This window comes from Aethalodelphis obliquidens, unplaced genomic scaffold (assembly GCF_003676395.1).
Source record: "Aethalodelphis obliquidens isolate GAN/ISIS:26980383/991018 unplaced genomic scaffold, ASM367639v1 scaffold30, whole genome shotgun sequence".
Lineage (NCBI taxonomy): Eukaryota > Metazoa > Chordata > Mammalia > Artiodactyla > Delphinidae > Aethalodelphis > Aethalodelphis obliquidens.
Window position 1 is genome coordinate 7,015,541 of NW_020837974.1, and position 19,356 is coordinate 7,034,896.

General features: G+C 54.9%; 3 protein-coding genes and 1 long non-coding RNA gene across 11 annotated transcripts in view; 1 reads left to right on the top strand and 3 right to left on the bottom strand.

The window, feature by feature from the left end:
* Positions 1-669, top strand: part of SRRT (serrate, RNA effector molecule) — a 14,426-nt gene extending 13,757 nt beyond the window's left edge. For 4 of the 6 annotated variants that reach the window (XM_027126032.1, XM_027126029.1, XM_027126030.1 and 1 more), the window contains 3 exons: positions 47-148; positions 261-387; positions 489-669. In XM_027126032.1, the coding sequence (XP_026981833.1) occupies positions 47-148; positions 261-387; positions 489-564 (305 nt within the window). In that variant the 3' untranslated portion in view covers positions 565-669. The remainder of the gene's footprint in view (positions 1-46; positions 149-260; positions 388-488) is intronic. The other 2 variants (XM_027126031.1, XM_027126033.1) reach the window with 2 other exon arrangements.
* An 81-nt stretch (positions 670-750) lies between these two features.
* Positions 751-1,619, bottom strand: UFSP1 (UFM1 specific peptidase 1). The gene has a single exon (XM_027126040.1). The coding sequence runs from the start codon at positions 1,306-1,308 to the stop codon at positions 880-882; it is 429 nt and encodes a 142-aa protein (XP_026981841.1). The 5' UTR covers positions 1,309-1,619; the 3' UTR covers positions 751-879.
* Positions 1,620-1,973: 354 nt separating this feature from the next.
* Positions 1,974-7,785, bottom strand: ACHE (acetylcholinesterase (Yt blood group)). Of its 3 annotated transcripts, none has more exons than XM_027126037.1 (5): positions 7,675-7,785; positions 4,999-6,085; positions 4,154-4,638; positions 3,213-3,382; positions 1,974-2,320 (listed from the first exon to the last, which is right to left on the bottom strand). In XM_027126037.1, exons 2-5 carry the CDS (start codon positions 6,061-6,063, stop codon positions 2,199-2,201), a joined length of 1,842 nt encoding a protein of 613 aa, XP_026981838.1. In that variant the 5' UTR covers positions 6,064-6,085; positions 7,675-7,785; the 3' UTR covers positions 1,974-2,198. The 3 variants fall into 3 exon arrangements, with proteins under 3 accessions (XP_026981838.1, XP_026981837.1, XP_026981839.1); XM_027126036.1 differs by lacking the exon at positions 1,974-2,320 and adding an exon at positions 2,708-3,100; XM_027126038.1 differs by lacking the exons at positions 1,974-2,320; positions 7,675-7,785 and adding an exon at positions 2,708-3,100 and having other exon boundaries at positions 4,999-7,652.
* A 5,419-nt stretch (positions 7,786-13,204) lies between these two features.
* LOC113630520 (uncharacterized) lies at positions 13,205-13,648 on the bottom strand. Its single transcript, XR_003436998.1, has 2 exons — positions 13,535-13,648; positions 13,205-13,409 (listed from the first exon to the last, which is right to left on the bottom strand). It is a non-coding gene; the product is annotated as an uncharacterized LOC113630520 (long non-coding RNA).
* Between the last annotated feature and the right edge of the window lie 5,708 nt (positions 13,649-19,356).

Sequence of the window (19,356 nt, forward strand, 5' to 3'; positions counted from 1 at the left end):
CCCCCCCCCCCCCCCCCCGCAGTAATTCATGTCCCTGTCTGTATTGTACTCCCCCCAGGTCTGACCCCGGGACTCCCCTACCCACACCAGACTCCCCAGGGCCTGATGCCCTATGGTCAGCCCCGGCCCCCCATCTTGGGCTATGGAGGTAAGTGTAAGAGGGAGTTGAAAGGACCTGGACTGGGGCTGGGAGAAAGAAAACTTAGCTAGGATGTAGTTGAGGTCACAGTTTTTCAACTCAACACTGATCTTTTTCATAGCTGGTGCTGTTCGCCCTGCAGTGCCCACAGGAGGGCCTCCATATCCCCATGCTCCCTATGGTGCTGGCCGAGGGAACTATGATGCCTTCCGAGGCCAGGGAGGTTATCCTGGGAAACCCCGGAACAGGTGAGACTGGGCTAAGATGTATAAGTTTTCTTGGCCCTCTTCAAACTCCCTTTCAGGGACCCTCAAATCTCACCCCCTCTTACCTCTTTCTAATCTCACAGGATGGTCCGTGGAGACCCACGGGCCATTGTGGAATACCGTGACCTGGATGCTCCAGATGATGTGGATTTCTTTTGAGTCATACACGTTTCCTCACTCCTGGTCATCATCTATACTTGTGACTGCCTCGTCCCATCCAGCTCTGAGAAGTTTTTGTACGTTCAGCCCTACTGCCAATAAAAACACTTTAGTGGTGACTCCTGGCTTAATGTATATATGTAATATACTTCCCCAGATGCTCCCAAAAATTAGCTGGGGCCATGGTTGGCTGGGCCTTGCCACTTTATTGACACCAAAGATCCCAGGCTCTGCTGGGGCTTCCTGAGGGTCTGACATCAGGCAGCCTCTGCCTTTGAGATGGGTTAGATCAACGGGTATGGCGCTAGAGAAGCCTCAGTCCAGGGTGGGCAGCTGCTTTTTTGAGTTACAGCTGGTCAAGCACAGGTTGTAGAAGGAGTTGGGGTCAAAGGCTGTGCTCACCTCTCGCCAGCCCACCCAGCCAGCAGCCTGTAGTTCACTGGGGTTTTTCGGGGCACCCCAGCAGTGAGGGTCCAATACCAGGACGTAGGCTTCCGTGCCTGGCCCCAGGCACACTCCCAGCAAGGCCTTTGACCGGGCATCCGCATCCCCTCCAACCATTACAGGTCCCCCGCCCCCTGCGAAGTGGGAATAGAGCCTCTCCAGTTCCCCCTGAAGCCCTGCTCCACGGGGCACGTGACATAGGCGCCCTTGGGGACCCCCGAAGTGGTCAAGGCAGAGGCTGGCCTCTACACAGCCGATCCAGCTCCGAGAGCCCCGGAACCCGGGGGGCTTGTCGCCCATGTCCTCCAGGGCCGCCTGCACTGCAGCCAGTTCGGGTACGCCCGCCGGCCGGCCCTCTGGCCACGAGCACAGCGTTTGCAGAGTGCGGTAGCCGCAGCCCCAGCCCCGGTCGTCCACGCCGTCGCAGCCGTAATGATAGTAAATGTAATGGCCCGAGAGGAGGGCCAGGCGAGCGCGGCCGCCACCGCGGCCGGGCGGGGCCAGGCCCAGGTGGACGTCCTTCAGCGGCTCCAGGGCGGTGGGCGGGAGCGGCGGTCGCCGGGCCGGGCAGATCCGTTCTCCAGGCGGCGCGGAGCGAACTCCAGGGAGAACTCTGGGCTCTAGCGCTTCCTCTCAGCCCCGAGTCTTGGGCTAACTGCGGGCGTACAGTCCCTGCGGTCGCTCTCGCCTGGCCCCAGGTTTAAGCGCGTGGCGCGGCCCGCGGCAACCACCACCAAGCTGCCGCGCGGGGCTCCCACAATGCACCGCCACGTCCGCGCCGCCGTCCTCACTGCGCAGGCGTGAGCTCCACCTCGCCGGGCGGAAGGTACTCGCCGCAGCGGCGGGGGCGTGGCGCGGGCGCCCATCACCCCACCCCTCAGATTTAGCACCCATCCCTCCATTCATTCAATCCCAGTGGTTGAGGCATTCTGCCCGGACCCTGGCTCCCCAGGCGCGCACACTCCTGTGGCTGTAACAGTTTATTGGCAGCCCAGAGGGGCGAAGGCACCGCGGGGGAGGGGGCTCGGCCCGAGGCATGCAGAGGGCGGGGAGCCCCAGGGGAAAGTCGGGGGTGGGTGGGCAGGGTCTAGGGATCCTCTGTTATATCCCAACCCTTAAATAAATAGTATATACAGCTGAGGGGCCGGGCAGAGCGGGCAGGGCAGCGGGACGAGGGGGTCCCTCCTGGGTCACAGATCTGAGCAGCGATCCTGCTTGCTGTAATGGTCAAACTGGTTCTTCCAGTGCACCATGTAGGAGCTCCAGCGGTGGAACTCAGCCTTCCACTGGCGCTCAGCCTCGTCCAGCGTGTCTGCGGCCAGGGTGCCCGGCAAGTGGGTGGGGGGGAGGACATGGGGAAGGACGGGAACGGACATGGAGGGGTGCGTGAGTTCAGGGAGGGCACACGGAGAATGTAGGAGACCACGTTGGGTGGTGGAAAGAGGATCAGGAGAACATGCAACAGACGGAAGACCAGGGGAAGGACGAGGGTAGAGGCGGGGCCAGAGAAGGATGGCGGGAAGGAGGAGGGAGGGGGAGAAAATGACCGGAAGACAGGGGGACAGAAGGGATCAGAGGAGGAGGATCCGTGGGTTGGTGGGGAAAAGAGAAGAGACAGAAATGGTTGGCGGTTATAGCCCCACTGGGGGGTGCGATCTAGCCCTAGGGCCTCCCTCCCACCCCAACACCAAGCTCAGGCTCCAAATAATAATTTTATAAAAAAAGAAAATTGGCTTTTTCATTTCCATTTAAACAATAAAGGCGTGTGGATCCCTGAGATGGGTCGTAGGTGTCCTCCCACCCCCCCCCCACCCCCCCTGCCCCCAGCCCTGTCCAGTTTGAGTTTCTCGGTTTGAGGAGGCAGGGAGCGCTGGGTCGGAGATCCCTGAGTGGAGCCCTTCCCCACAGTCAGACCACTCATTAGAGGAGGGGCCCCCTGAAGCCGGAGGGGGAAGAGGCCGTGGTCACAGCCGCAGGAGCCGGGAGAGGAGGAGGAAGAGGAGGAGGAGGAGGGACAGGGGGAGGCCGGGCCTGGGCCTCGGGGCAGCCTCCCCGTGGGCGGGGCCTGAGCAGGTGCAGGGGGCCTCCGAGGCTGGGGGGAGAAGAGAGGGGTTACACCCGGCCGGCTCCCAGTTCCCTCTCTCTCTCCGCGCCCCTTTTCTCCCCCGCCTCCTCCCAGCCCCTGCCCGCTGGCCCCTGCGTACCGGTGGCGCTGAGCAATTTGGGTAGGAAGCGGTTCCAGAAGGCGCAGGCCTGGGCGCGCAGCCCCCGCCGCACCTCTAGTGGCCGCAGGTTCAGGCTCACGTACTGCTGCGCTCCCGCCGTGTATGGTGGCCACTGCGGGGCTTTGGGGTCTCGGGGGTCATTGGGGTCCCTGCGGAAGGAAAGGGAAAGCTCAGCCCCTGGGGGCTGGGGAATGGAGATGGAGAGTAGGAGGAGGCAGGCTGCTTCCTGACCCATGCCGTTCCCTCTTAGGCTCCAGGGAGAGCCCCGTCTCCTCCCTCCCACATTCTCCTTCATCCTTTCTCTTTTCCAATATGCTCCGTCCTCCGGAGTCTTCCCCTTCCTCCTGCCCTCCCTCTTTCTGTTGTTCCTCTTTTTTTTTCCCTCAATTTTTCTGCTCCATCTTTGTTTCTCCCATTTAAAAAATTGCTATGACTTACTGAGCCCTTACTATATACTCAGGCCCAGTCCTATCTCTACAAACATGTTTACTTCTGCGGACACCCATGTGATGGGATATTTATGGTCCCCTTCTTCAGACAGGTAAACTGTGTGCGTGTGTGTGCATTCATGTGTGTCACAGCTAAAAAAATCATCACTGGTCCAATTGATCCAGTTCTACAATCCACACTCCTAACTGCTCTGGTAACTCCTTTGTCTGTCTCTCCTTGTCTGTCTCTTCTCTTTGCCTCCCTCAGCTCTGTCCTTGTCTCATCAGGATCTGCCACCTTGCCTTCCTCCCTCCTTCCCTTCTCTTGGGGTCTCCTTTGTCATTCTCTCTCTCCCCCTTTGTCTCCTTTCCTTTGTGAACTCGGCCCCCCCCCCCCCGCCCTTTCTGCTTGTCTCCCTCCCTCTCTGTCTGTTCCCCCCGCCCCTTGCCTCCCTGGCTCCTGGAGGCCCTCCTCCCCTCAGCCCCGCTGACCCTGTGCGTGCGAAGTTGGCCCAGTATCTCATCAGTCGTTGGGCAAAGGTTCTCTCCTCGACAGTGTAGTTTAGCGAGGGTTCCAGGGGGAGCCCGAAGATAAACTCGATCTCGTAGCCGTGGGGCACCCCCATCCAGAGGGGCCAGGAGAGCGTGGATGCACGGTGTTCAAAGATGTAGGCATAGACGCGAGCGCCTTGGGCGGCCAGTCGCCCAGCCAGCTGGGCTACGGGGCACACGACGTTGTGGTCGCCCACCACATCACTCATGGCCTCCCTCAGGCGTGCTGGGTCCTCAGGGTGCAGCCAGTCTGTGTAATGCAGGACCACAGCCTCGGCAGCCAGGTCACTTGCCTGGGGGACCCCGACCCGTACCCCGGCCAGGAACTGGGCCCGGCTGATGAGAGACTCGTTGTCTTTGCTGAAGCCTGGGGCCCCGTAAACCAGAAAATAGGATCCCTCATCCTTCACCACACCCACCAGCACCTGAGGGGACAGGACGGAGGGATGGGGGAGGGGAAGCACAGACAGACAGGCAGACAGAAACAGATGGACAAAGAGCCAGAGAGGTGAACAGTTATAGACCCAGGACCAGGGAGGAAGAGAGTTCGAGATGGGGGAAGGGAAAGAGAGAAAGAGAAAATACACCCACATTTCCTTTCCTCTCTGTCCCACGGACCACCCTGGGATTGAGCCCTCAGGGGAGAGGAGTGGGCCATGGGGCCCAGAAGCCTGGGCCTTTGGGAGTGGGTTTTGAGGACCCCTCATGCCTGGGTCCCCACGGGGAGGGGCAGGTGAAGAACAGGCCTAGAGGAAGCAGCTCCACCCCCTCCAGCCACTAGTCACCTGCAGGCCATGGAAGTCTCCAGCATTGATGAGGGCTTCAGGCGTGTCACTGAGGAAGTCTCCATCCACCACAGGCACGAAGGAGAAGCGGAAGACGCTTTCCTGAGGCAGCACATGCCACTCGTGGTCCACCAGATCCTGAGACGGCCGTGTCCGCAGGCAGGCCACCAGGTCTGTGTCATTGCCACCAGCCCCACCAGGCGGACAGCCCACGAGGCGGGCCAGCAGCATGGCCCTGCGGCGGGCCTCTCCCACACCCACTGTGGCCCAGGGCCCATTGGGTGCCCCGCTCTGCAGCACGGCCCTGTGGAACAGGCCCCGGCTGGGTGGGGACAGCAGGTGCATGCCCACGGAGGCGGCACCTGCGCTTTCCCCAAACAGAGTCACTGACGTTGGATCCCCCCCGAAGGCTGCTACGTTCTCCTGCACCCACTGCAGTGCCAGCCTCTGATCCAGTAGACCCACATTGCCTGGGGCTTCCCGGCTCCCCGGCAGGGCCAAGAAGCCAAAGGCTCCCACCCGGTAGTTCATGGACACCAGCACAGTCCCCTCGGCCTGGGCCAGGAAGCGACCATCATACACGTCCAGGGAGGAGGCCCCGCTGTAGAAGCCACCCCCGTAGATCCAGACGAGGACAGGGGTGGGGGACGCAGGCCGGGGGTACGGTGTCCACACATTGAGGTAGAGGCAGTCCTCGCTCAGCTCACGGTTGGGGTTCCACATCTCGGTGCCCTCAAAGCCGGGGTACAAGGTGTCTACATATTGGTAGCAGACTCTTTGGAAGGCTGTGGCATTCAGCACCCCTGGCCAGGGCCGCTTGGGCTCTGGTGGCAGAAAGCGACGGGGGCCCACAGGTGGCTCTGCGAAGGGGATGCCCAGAAAAGCAGAGACAGGGCCCCCAGGGGCCATTAGGCGGAAGCCCCGTAGCCGGCCCCCACGCACAGTCACCAGCAGCTCTGGGTCCTCTGGGCCCTCAGCCTCTGCCCCTCCTCCCAGGAGGAAGAGGAGGAGAAGGAGCGGGGAAGCCAGGGAGGGCGTGTGCAGGGGACACCACGGGGGCCTCATGGCTGCCAGGGCAGGCAGGCGTCTGCTGGGAGAAAGAAAGGCAGAGGGTGAAGGCTCAAAGCTGCCAGGAAGGAGGAGATGATTAGGTAACACTCTTGCCCAGGGGTTATCACTGAGCTGCAGAGGAGGTGGGGCAGGTTGGCAGAAAGGAGAGAAATGGAGGGAGGGAGGGAGACAGGCAGAGACAAGGACACAGACAGGGAGAAGCAAGAGGGGACAGAGATCAGGCACACACACATACACCCAGACGGACAAATGCAGGGAACAGAGACAGACCTGCCAAGCAATACCCTCCCCTGCCCCGCAGAAGACCCACCGCCCTCACTTCCTTCCCCCAGCTGGGTGGACTGCCTTGGGCCCAGTTCGAGCAGTGCGGGGCACCAGCACCAGAGGCCGAAGGCCACGCACAGTCCACCCGACAGGGGCGGGGCCCTCACTGACGGGAGGCGCCGACGGGGGAGCTTGAGGTGGCGTGAAGGCTCAGCCTCTCATGCAGTTGGCCAGGGCCGTACCCTGGGAGGGTGTGGGTTGGGCATTCAGGGTGTGGGAGTCGCAGTTCCCGGGGTACCCCAAATCCTGCCTACTCCACACCCTGCCCCACCCAGCCCCGCCTCATCCACTGTCTGACACAGCGCGTTGGTACCCGCGAATGCCCGTCAACTGCGCACCCCCCTCGCCTAGCCTCAGCCAACAGGCTCGCTAGCCCTGGCCCCACAGGACTCGAGTCCCCCATCCATCCGATGCTGCGGTGCACGCTGCCGCCAGCGGGGGGCAGTAAAGACTGAGAAAAGGACGGCGCTCCCCGCCCCGAGTCCAGGAGCCGGGAACTTGGGGCGGGGGTCTGGGGGCTCGCGGGCATTGCCAAGGGGTCTGAAGGGCGAGGCGGGACGCCTGCGTTCTCGGAGCTCCGGAGATCCCCGGCTGCAGGGGCAGGGGCGCTATTTTGGGGCAGCAGCTGCTGCGGTTCCGGCATCTCCAGCCAAGGGATCAAAATTCCCCGGGTCGGAACTCCCCCCTCTCCCGCCGGTCACCCCTCACCCAGCCCTCGCCGCCCTGAGCTGGGGTGGTGGTGATGGAGATTAACTAGGAAACCCGAGTGGGGCTAATTATAACTCGGGGCTTCCGCTAAGCCTCCCCTTCCCCTAAAATAGAGACGGAGTCCCCGCGGGAGGGGGACGCCTGGGCCTGGGAGGGGGCTTCGGCTGGGAGCTGCGCAGGGGCGCTGGGGTCGCGGGATCCCGGAGGGCCCAGCCGGGCTCCAGGAACCTGCGCAGCTTGGATTCCGCCCCCAAGCAGGGGGCATCTTCCAGTGGCCCCAGACTTGGGGGCGAGCAGGGGCAGCGGCGCTCGGGGGTCCCCACAGGAATTCGAGAGCAGAGGCGGCAGCTGGCCCTGCGGGATGCTGTCTCCCGCGCGGGCAATCGTTAAGTATGCGGCGGTGAGGGAAGAGTTAAGGGTGAGTGTGGGGCGTCGGGGGGCGTCGCTGGGCAGGCCCCGGGGCGCGGTGGGCGTCCTGTCTGGGAGCCTGGGTCCCTCGGGGCGCGCACCGTTCCCAGGATGCGGAATGGGCCGCGGGCCGGAGGAGGGTCCTGGGCGGGGCGGGAGACTCACCTGAGGCGGCCGGGCCGGGCCGCGCCGGGAGCTGGAGGCGGCCGATGTTCCCCAGCGCAGGCTGAGCCGACTCTGACAGCCGCCGCCTCCGGCCCCCCCCCCGCCCCCCCCCGCCTCCCCGGGTTGCCACCTCCTCTCCCTCTCCCTCTCTCGGAGCCCAGACCCAGAGACCCCGGGGCCCAGACGCACTCCAGTGACAGACGCCGACAGACGGACAGACACGCAGTGACAGACACGACAGAAAGACCCTCAGCGGCGGAGCAGACACCCACAGGGACAGATAGAAGGACAGAAGCCCGCGGAGACAGACACATGCAGACGGACAGTCTCATGCAGTGACAGCCAGAGACAAACGCAGTGACCGACATTCACAGACGGACGGACACACTTGGACACATTGACAAGTCGGGGCTGGGGGCCGAATAAATGAGCGTCCCTGGCCACGACAGAGCAGGGGTGGCATGGGAGGACCGGTACGTGAAAATGCGGTTGAGGACCTCCTCAGGGGCCCGAGTGGCACCGGTGGAGAAAAGGTGACACCTGTGAGAATGAGGATGTGAACATGAGATCACGAGGGGACACGAAGGGGACCCCCGAAGAGGGAGGAGACCCCCGGGGGGAGGGAGAGGTGACTCCGGGACACCAGACAAGGAAGGCCAACGTGGTGGCACGCGCGAGGCTGCGGGGTGAGGCCGCCGCCGCAGTGGAAACTTCCGGAACCCCCGCGGGTGGGTGTGCGCTGGTTCCCTGACGGGTGACCTCGGACTTCTCGTCACCAGGATCCGGTCGGGGCATGACATCACCACGCCAGGCTCTCATTGGCCGCCGCGGCCGGCCGGTGGGAGCGGCCTGGTCTGGGCTCGCGCAGCCTGGTCGGAAGGGCCTGGGCCGCACGGACCCCCAGGTCCCGCCCTGAGGGGGTCACCCATGAGGACGGTGCGGCCACGGCGGCGTCCCCACGCGCGCGAAGTGAGGTGGAAAAAAATGGGTCTTGGTGTGCCCGCTCTAGCTCGCCGCGCGTAAGCGCCTTCCTCTCCCGGGGTAGCTGGCTCGGGAGCTCGCTACCAGCTCACTGCGTGAGAGACCGCCCGGCGCGGGCGAGCGTCGGGGTGTGCGTGCGTGCGAGCGCGCGGCGGTGCGGGGCGATGCGTGGGGCGGGCGCGTGCGCGCACGCTCACTCGGCCGCCGAGCGCCCCGCAGCGTCCGACGAGGCCGTCCGCCGCCGCTAGGGGCCGGGTGCCACCGGGTCTCGGGGTCTCGCGAGGACCGCGGGATCCGCGGGAATCCAGAGACGTGCCAGGCCCTGGGCCGCTTGGTCTCGGCTCTATAAGGTGGGCGACCCCCCTCCAGCCTACCCACCCGTCCCGCGGGAACCGGCCCGCGCTGGGTCCACTCTCCGCTTTCGGGCGGCGGCCGCCAGGTGGCGCCGAAGGCAGCCGCTCCAGCCTTGGAAACTGGGATGGCCCATAAAGGTCTTGGGGGTGATGGGGGCTTGCCTCCTTGTCACTCTCCTGAACGGGCTGTGCCACGCGGTCGCCTCACCTGACTGCTGTAGTCATGAAGTCCTAGGCCCGGACCACGGAGATAGCGAGGTCAGGGACAGCTTATAGCCTGGGGTTGTCATGAACTAGTGATAGCTTAGAAGGTGAAAAGACAGGGCATTTTCTAGGAGTTGGCCCAGCAGAGACCTCCTCGGAGAGGTGAGTGCTGGCTCCTGCGCTTGGAAATGGCATCAGTGGGGCAGTACCTGTGGGGGAATCCATGGCAGGTAAGGGCAAGGCTGGTTGTGGAGATTTCTTTTTTTTTTAATTTAATTTAATTTAGTTTTTTATGCAGCAGGTTCTTATTATCTGTTTTATACATGTTGGTGTATACATGTCAATCCCAATCTCTCAATTCATCCCCCCACCCCCACCCCCGCTTTCCTCCCTTGGTGTCTGTACATTTGTTCTCTACATCTGTGTCTCTATGCCTTGCAAACTTGTTCATCTGTACCTTTTTTCTAGATTTGTGGAGTCTTCTGAAGCCAGTCAGAACTTTATTTTGGCGGGGGTGGGGTGGGGTGGAGCTGGGGGTGGAATATGGAAGGTCAGCCAGTAGGAGAGGGAAGGGGAAGTTGCACATGAAGATGCTTCAGATTCTGGGGCAGAAAGGGGATGCAGCCAGTTATGTCAATACCCTTCTCCGCCTTCCGCAGGCATGGGGAAGGCAGGGGCAGGGCTGCACTAGGGAGATGGGAGGAAGGGCAGGCAGGCCCGGTAGGGGGTTAGGTTAGGATCTGAGGAGGGTATTCTGATCTTGGAGCCCCTACTGTGCTTCCCCAGGCCCTGGGTCAGGGAGGGGTCAGTTGAATGTCCAGCCAGAAGCATCTGCAAGCCTGCGTGGAGTCCTGGGGCATGCAGGCCCTGTGCCTGCTCGGGAGGTGCTGCAGAAGGAGGCCAGGGCTCTGCAGCTGCACACAGCTCTGGGAGATGCGCCGAGGAGACACGGTGTGTCCTCAGCCGGCAGTTTGTCCCAGGATTGTGAGCATGGAGGAGATCATGCAGATTGTGTCCCCATCTCAGAGAGTTTTAAAATTAGCAGCTGATCACTGGAGAGAGCCAAGATAAAGGGTGCAGGTGTTGGGAGATCCACAGGGCATTGGAGCAAGCCCTGGACTGGGTTCTCAGTGTTCTGCTGACGGGCAGGGAGACCTCTGGAGGGGCCACACTTGTTGTCTGGGCCTCTGTTTCCTGACGTATAAAAAGGTGGGGCTTCTCTGGTGGTGCAGTGGTTGGGAGTCTGCCTGCCGATGCAGGGGACACGGGTTCGTGCCCCGGTCCAGGAGGATCCCGCATGCCGTGGAGCGGCTGGGCCCGTGAGCCATGGCCGCTGAGCCTGCGTGTCCGGAGCCTGTGCTCCGCAACGGGAGAGGCCACAGCAGGGAGAGGCCCGCATACCGCAAAAAAAAAAAAAAAAAAAAAGGTGGATTGGACTTGAGTATATGTCAGAATCATGGGGCTGTTTAGAGGGGCTGATCCATCTGGTATTGAGTGGAGTTCTTTTTTTTTTTTTTTTTTTAAGGCGCTTTTATTTTATTATTTTTTAATTAATTAATTAATTTATTTTTAGCTATGTTGGGTCTTCGTTTCTGTGCGAGGGCTTTCTCTAGTTGTGGCAAGCGGGGACCACTCTTCATCGCAGTGCGCGGGCCTCTCAGTATCGCGGCCTCTCTTGTTGCGGAGCACAGGCTCCAGATGCGCAGGCTCAGTAGTTGTGGCTCACGGGCTTAGTTGCTCCGCGGCATGTGGGATCTTCCCAGACCAGGGCTCGAACCCGTGTCCCCTGCATTGGCAGGTGGATTCTTAACCACAGCGCCACCAGGGAAGCCCTTTTTTTTTTTTTTTTTTTTTGTGGTACACGGGCCTCTCACTGTTGTGGCCTCTCCTGTTGTGGAGCACAGGCTCCGGACACGCAGGCTCAGCTGCCATGGCTCACAGGCCCAGCCGCTCTGCAGCATGTGGGATCTTCCCGGACTGGGGGCACAAACCCGTGTCCCCTGCATTGGCAGGCGGACTCTCAACCACTGCGCCACCAGGGAAGCCCGAGTGGAGTTCTTAAGCCTGTGTTTTTAACAGGTCGTCAGGGCAGTCCCATGAGGGTGGTCTGAGGACTACATGAGGAGAAATGCTGGATGAGTTGCCCTCACAGTCAGGCCAAACTGACCTCCTCTGGATCAACAGGCTGTGTGGGTCAGCAGGAGGTGCTGTGGGCAGTCAGCGGATACAAGAACTAACAGGGACACCTCTGGCCACCAAGGGAGATGGACAGGGACTTGAACTCGTTCTTTAAAATGGATAGAACTTCCAGGAACAATTCCTCTTTTTACCTTTAGCCTCTCTCCAACCTTTGTCAACACAGGGACCTCACCTGTCTAGCCATGACACCTGTCCCTACATAGTCCAACATGTTAACCTCCCCAATGTCTTCTGTGACCCCACCCTACACAGCTGCGACTACAGAGATATCCTTGATCCATTTCTTCCTTCACCATGTCTGTTTATCCAGTAATCAATCTGACTTCTATCACCAGTGCTGCCAATTCTATTGATACTTTCCTTGCATCTCTGTCTCCCACCTTTGCTAACACGGGGAACCCCTACTTCCATTACAGTCCTTGCCTACCTCTGCCAACAAAAAGGATTCTTATCTCCTCTGTTTTTTGGTTAGGATTCAGTTCAGCTATGTGAGACAGAAAACCACACAGTAATGGCTTGAATGAAATGTAATGGAAACGTATTTCTCTCTTAGATAAAAGGGACCCACAAGTAGGCCATGCAGGGTTGGCAGAGTGCCCTTGATATTGGGGACCTCATTCCTTTACAGAGAATTTTGTTACTTAACTGTCTTCAGTATGTAGCTTCCACTGCATGGTGTAAAATGGTTGCTGGAGCCTCAGCCATCACATCTACATTCCCAGCCAGCAGGAAGGAGGAAGGACTGAAGAAGGGCATCGCTCCTCCCTTTAAGGACATTTCTTGGAAATCACAGACACAGCACTTCAGTTTCTATCCCACTGGTCAGAACTTAATCCTAAAGTCATAACTGGCTATACAGGAAGTTCTGGATGACAGGTTACTCATCTAAACCTTGGCTGTCCTAATACTAAGGAAGAAGGTGGGGCAGATACTGAGGATAGCAGACGTTTGCCAAACCGCATGAAGGCTTCCTTTGCCTCGTCAGTGCAAGACTGAAACACACTTCTAAAATGTTTCAATTCAGGGATGATGTCCCCCACCCCGGTACCCGCCTTCCCCGCTCCTTTTTTTTCTTTTTTTTTTTTTTCCGGCCGCACCCTGCGGCTTGCGGTATCTTAGTTTGCCAACCAGGGATTGAACCCCGGGCTCACCGCAGTGAAAGCGCGGAGTCCTAAGCACTGGACCGCCAGGGAATCCCGCCCACCTCCTTTCTTTCGTGAACGTCCCCACCCTGCGATTTCTGTGACTTGGGACCTCTGCTGTCCCCAGCTGCTTCTCCACGGACACGCACTGGTTCTCGGGCGCTGCGAGGTGGTCATCCGCTGGAGGGCGCTGGGCGTGGGCCTGGCCGGGCCCCGGCTCTGCCGCTGCAGGTAGCAGCGCGCTGGGGGTGGAAGGGTAAGGGCTGCAAAGGGTTTCCAGACGCGGCGCTCCCACCGGGGTCCTCCCATCACTCCCGTGCTCATAGCGGGTCAGGGGCTCTGGTTCAGGCCAAGGATATTCTGCAGGACTGCCCCCACCTAGGGCTGGTGGGCGCCTGATGTGACCCCTGCTACAATCCACGTTAAGCCAGGTTGTTGATCTGCAGAGTTGGGAGCCTGAGCCATGCGAGAGGCTTTCCTCCCCTCTCCCCACCCCTCCCTGTGACCCCTCCTGAAGGTTGGCCTAACATTCATACTTGGTCCAAGTTTCATCATTTCATATGATTCCTCCTTGGACTCATCCGTCCATCCTGTTTTTACCTTTCCCCTCTTTTGCTAGTTTTGAGTATTTCACACATTTTTAAGCCAGTCTCTGGATAGTCTAATTTTATTTTCACAGTTCTGTTAAATATTTAACCAGTTCATAGTTTTTCCCGTGCAGTTCATCAAACATCCTTTATTTTCTGCCCTTTTCTAGCTGAGGACAGGGTGGAGCGGGGGTTTCATATCCCTGTGACCCGGACTGATTAATCAGGACCCTTCTGGGGTTGGTTTCCATCCATAAGCTGTAATGGTTCTGAAAGAAATGAAAAGTGTAATTTAATTCACAGTGAGTGCACTTAGCCCTGTGTTATCATTTATCTGCTCTGTGTCAGAACCCTGAAGGAACTCAGGATCCAGGAGGTGTGACCCAGCACCCACCTGATGGATCCTGGAGCGCTGAACTGTTGCTCGCTCAGATCCTGGTTTCACACAGGCCCCAGCCAACTCTGATGATGGTTTTGGTTTAAAGGTTAGCAGTGTACCTTGGATGACTTCTTGGGAACAGCTGGCAAGGTTGAACTAAATACTGTCTATGACACCCAGGGAGCTCCTGTAAATGTTCCCAGCTGCTCCTGGCTGCCCTGCAGGTATCAGCCAGCCAATGAGAGCCATCCCAAAGCAGAGGTTCCTTGAATGAACCTGGCTGTGGTCCAGGGACACCAGGCATCGGATCCAGGAGTGGTGCAGAGGCCAGCAGGGCCTGTCTGGGGCTGACTGCATGGTTAGCCGCGTGGCCAGTGGTCCTGTGGACAGCTGTAGACCCAAGGTGAATGTCTACAACATGGGGACGCCAGAGTGGGATTGGTGAGTAGCCCAGACTCAGCGTTACTTCCACATTAGCATTTACTGGGGGCTTGTTTGCCAGCTGCTGGACTGATCACGTGGCAAAGCATCACCCTATTTCATTCTCACTCACAACATTCCAAAGGGATACACCCTGTAATCCTTACACGTTAACAGTCAGGAAACTGAAACTGACACACAGAGAGGTTAAGCTTCTTCTTACTTTCATCAGCTGGTAAGTGGAGGCCCTGGATTTTGGACAGGAACTCTGTCCTGAGATGGGGTTGTGCTTCAGAGCCAGTCACCTCTTCTGTGACTTCCAGAAAGTTAACTCCTAGAGTCTGAGAAATGAAAAGGGATGGGGGTGGGTGCCTGCGCTTCCAGGGACAGCTTCCTACTTGCCTCCCACTCTCCCCTCCTCCCTTCCTGCCTACTGTCCCTCCCTCCCTCCCTCCGTTGCTCTCTCCCTCCCGGGATTCTGCCTGTCAGACCTTCTAGCTATCTTGGACCATTAAGATGACGGGGTCCGGGTGAGAGGTGCTAGGGTATTGCCCCAGCGTTCTGAGGGGCGAGAGCAGAAGCAGGATAAACTCTGGGGGAGAAGGACAGGTGATGGTCTCTGCAGTTTCCAGGGATGCTTCCTCCTCACAACTTGGGACCTCACACCTCCACTCCACTCCACTCCCACACCCAGAGGCCTCTCCCTACAGCAGGATGCCACCCTCCTCAGCCTGGACAGGGCCTGAGGGCATGGGGAGGTTAGTGCTTTCTGAGTCGCTCTCAGGACCCACAGCCCAGTGCAACCCCAGGCCCCATCTCTCTGATTCTTCCCTGACCACTGATGAAATACTGTATAATTCTTTTGGGGATGTGTTTTCTTCCTTTGGTCTAATGCATGGTAAAGTCTGCATTAGAATGTTCCATTGGCACCTGCAAAAGAGATCTGTTCTCTGTTTTCAGCATACAGTATTCATTATATAGATCAGTCGGATTTGCCTTAGTATGTTATTCAGGCTTTTTATATTCTATTAAACCTTTTCTACATTCATTTCTTTTTTGGTCCATTTGATTTATCCTGGGCTAAGAGAAATGAATTAGTTTTCTATTACATGCTTCCGTCTGTTTCTTCTTATATTTTGTATAAGTGTAGCTCAAAAAATGTTGATGCTTTGCAAATTGGTGCACAGATGTTCATAACTTTCATATCTTCATTGTGAATTGTACACCCTGCCATTAGAAAGTGTCTTTTGTGGTACCCAAAGCACCGTCTATAGAAGGAAACAAATGGATAAATTGGATTTTGTCAAAATTAAAAACTTTTGCTCTGTGAGAGACACTGCTAAGAGAATGAAATAAACTACAGACTGGGAGAACATATTTGCAAATCACACGTCTGAAAAGGGACTTGTATTCAGAATTTATAAAAAAACTCTCAAAATTCAACTGTAAGGAAACAAAGAACTCAACTGAAAAGTGAATAAGACTTGAACAGATACTTCACCAAAGAGGATATATAAATGGTAAATAAGAATATCAAAAGATGTTCCTCACTGCTAGTCATCAAGGAAATGCAAATTGAAACCCCAGTGAAACACCATTACACGCCTATGAGAATGGCTAAACTTCAAAAAGCACTGACACTGGGTAAAGTGCTGATGGGACCGGTGAGCAAATGTACCTTGCTGCCGGGAGTGCTCGATGGTGCAGCCGCTCTGGAGAAGTTTGGTAGTTTCTTACCAAGTAAATATCCACTCACCATATGACCCATCAAGCCCTCTCTTGGGTGTTTGCACTAGCAAAGTGAAATTTTCAGTTCACGCAGAAATGTCACACACTGGAAACAATCCAAATGGCCCTCCAGCGGTGAATGAGTAAATAAACTGGTATATCCATACCATGGACTAAGTCAGCGATAAAAATGAAAGAACTGCTATCGATACACCAATAACTTGGATGAATCTCAAAGGCATTATGCTGAGAGGAAGAAGCCAATCTCAAAAGATCCATTTATGTGACGTTCTCACAAAGCTCAGGGATAGTGGACAGATCAGGAGTTTTCAGAAGTTAGGGGTGGGAAGAGGTTGTGACAGCAAAGAGAGCACGGAGGGAGGTTTCTGGACTGGGAGAATTGTTTTGTGTTCTGATTGTAGCGGTGGCTGCGTGAATCTAGACCAGTGTTAAAATTCATTGCATTGTACACCAAAAAGTCAATTTTACTGTATGATAATTTGTTTGTTTGTTTGCGGTACGCGGGCCTCTCACTGTTGTGGCCTCTCCCGTTGCAGAGCACAGGCTCCGGACGCACAGGTTCAGTGGCCATGGCTCACGGGCCCAGCCGCTCCGCGGCATGTGAGATCTTCCCGGACCGGGGCACAAACCTGTGTCCCCTGCATCGGCAGGCGGACTCTCAACCACTGCGCCACCAGGGGAGCCCTTTTTGGTATATTTTAAAATGGATACTTACTGCATTTTTCAACAAAAATGAGAAGTATAGTAGGCGTTATACACTATAATTGGGGAATGCACACAGTACAACATTAAAATGTTTGGATTTGATACTTTATATACTTTATGAGTTACTCTATGATCTCAGTTTGGATGGGGAAGCTTTGCATGTTTATTTTCGGTTTCATTTAATCTGAGATGAGTGATAGGTGGAGGCATCTTGAAATATAAAATTATAGATTCAGATTAATAATTTATAGGCCTGCACACAAATTACATGGGTTACCAGAGCAACACCAAACAATATTCTTCTGTGGGGTTTCTGTTTCATTTTTAGTTAGAAAAGATTCTAAGGCCTGGCAAATAAGGTTAAAAATGAAGTTGTACAATATTATATCTCAATGTAATTTTAATGTAAGGACTGAAACCAGGATATAGTTCAGTCCTTGGATTTTTCCTCTTTCCCTTTGTATTGCAGCTATGTCTGTGAATCCACATACCGGATCTTTGCTATTTTCAGAACACTGTGCTGTAATTGCTGGCACACAGATTGCCAAAACTGTGAGCCTCGGATGCCTTGGCAGATCTTCCAAAGAAAGATAATAAAAATTTATAGAAAGGAAGTAAGGAATAAAAGAACACTATTATAATAGAAAAAGAACAACTCAATATTATGACCTTCACTTTCTTGTTTGCATTTGCCTAGGAAACTTTTGGCCATCAAAAGTTTCTGAATCAAGAAAAGAATCTAAAAAAGAATGATATAAGTATATGTATTTATAATTGAATCACTTTGCTGTATACCTGAAACTAACACAACATTGTAAATCAACTACACTCTAATATAATTAAAATATTAAAAAAGGTTTCTGAATCACTTTGGGATGTGTCTTTTGTATGCAGTAGAGTTGGGTTTTCCTTTTTGTTAAAGTCTTTTTAAAAAGTAAGTGAGCTTAATTCATTTTCTTTTATTTATATGACAGCTTTTTTTTTTTTTTCCTCACATTCCCCGCCCCCCCACACGCTTTATAACTTAAAAACACTTTTATTGTTTGGGCTCTGCTTTCTTTTGTGTTCGTTTCTTCTGATAATTTGGAATATTAAACCATATTTTACTATGGTTACTGTTATAGAATATGTAACTTATACAGTAGCTGTAATTCTGTTTCTTTAGGAATGAATTCCCTGCTGTGAGCAATAATTAGATCAATATACTTTTCTTCTTCTGCCTTCCCGTCCTTCACTCCCTTTGTTTGTACTTATTATCTTTTTGTTTTTAATTTTTTAGTGTAGTTGATTTACAGTGTTGAGTTTGGTGTATAGCAAAGTGATTCAGTCATACATATATATAATCTTTTTCACATTCGTTTTCAAGATATTGAATATAGTTCCTTGTGCTATACAGTAGTACCTTGTTGTTTATCTTATTATCTTTCTTAATATTTACCTTTGTACTGTTCAGTAGTTTTATAAGTTCATTACTGGTTAATCAGTTTTCAACGAGATATGTAAATCTCCACCTGTAGAAGGTAAGGAAATCATACTTGAACTTCCTTTTCCCTCCCAATGAACAATATGTATTTTTACGTCGTTAGATTTTATAATGTATTCATTATCTTTTAACTATAATCCTCATATTGTTTTTAGTTTTACTTCATCAGTTAGAGAGATTCAGTGATCAGAGTTACTAGTTTGTCCACTCATCTCTTGGTTGGCTGACTTTTTTATTTTAGTATTTTTTATTTTCATAAAAGGCTCATGAGAACAATATTTTCTAGTTTTTTCCTCACCCCCACCCCTACCCAATCTTCACTAGTTTTTAAAAACATTTATTTATTGAGATGTACTACCCAATTCACCTTTTTAAAGTGTACAACTCAGTAGTTTTTAGTAGATTCACAAAGTTGTGTAACTATGACTCCAATCACATACAAAGGAAAACAAAAGCACAGCCACAGCAACCCCGGCCAGGGTTAGGGACAGGAGCCCCCAATCCAGGAAAGGTTCATGATGAAAGAATACACACCTGCTGAGCTTATGGATATAGGTGCTAAATTCCAGCCAAAGGCCAGGGAAAGTTACCAGGCACGGTTGGTGCAGCCGTGGGATATGAGCAGCTATGGTTTCTTTGACTGGGCAGGAAGCAGAGAAGATGAACAACATCAGACACTACCCTCCGACAGCGCCTGCGTGGTGCTGGGCTTGGCGGGAGGGTCCAGGTCCTCACTCCCTTATAGATTGGAGTGGGATGGGATAGCCATGCTGAGCCCAGTTGTGGCACAAGATATTTATTTAAAGAAAAAAAAATTTTTTTTTTTTTTTGGCCACACTGTGAGGCATGCGGGATCTTAGGTCCCCTGCCAGGGATCGAACCCATGCCCCCTGCATTGGGAGCACAGAGTCTTAACCACTGGACCGCCAGGGAAGTCCCTGATGATGTTTGGCAATCCATTGCTGATCTAGGGGAAACTGACAAATCCCAGGAATGGACACAGGCCCTGGGAAAGACCAGAGACTAGGAGGGAGCTCAGAAAGCCAAAAGGGCTATCCTAATTGGCTGTAAAGGGTTGGGGAAGAAACCTGGAAATGAATGTGTTTGACCCCATGGCTGTGGGAACCTCACCTGAACAGATGGACCGACAACACATTGCTGGGTGGGTCAACCTGTAGAAAGCCTTAAAACCCAAACAACAGCTCAGACCTGACCCATCTGCCCCTAGCATCCCCGATGCCCTGCCTGTTCCAGCAGAGACATCAGGGATACAGTTCTCTTTGGGGTGGGTGCCTCCCACACCCGGGGTATAGGATGCAGATCAGGATTGCCTCCAGGTGAGGGCTCTCGGAGGCAATCAAAGGCCTCATGTTGAGCTCACTGTTCACTGGTCTCCTGGAAATAAACAAAATGTGACAGCTCTGGCGGGTGGTGGTGCTCAATGGACTCTAGTACATGGTCACTCTCCGTTTTCTGGTCC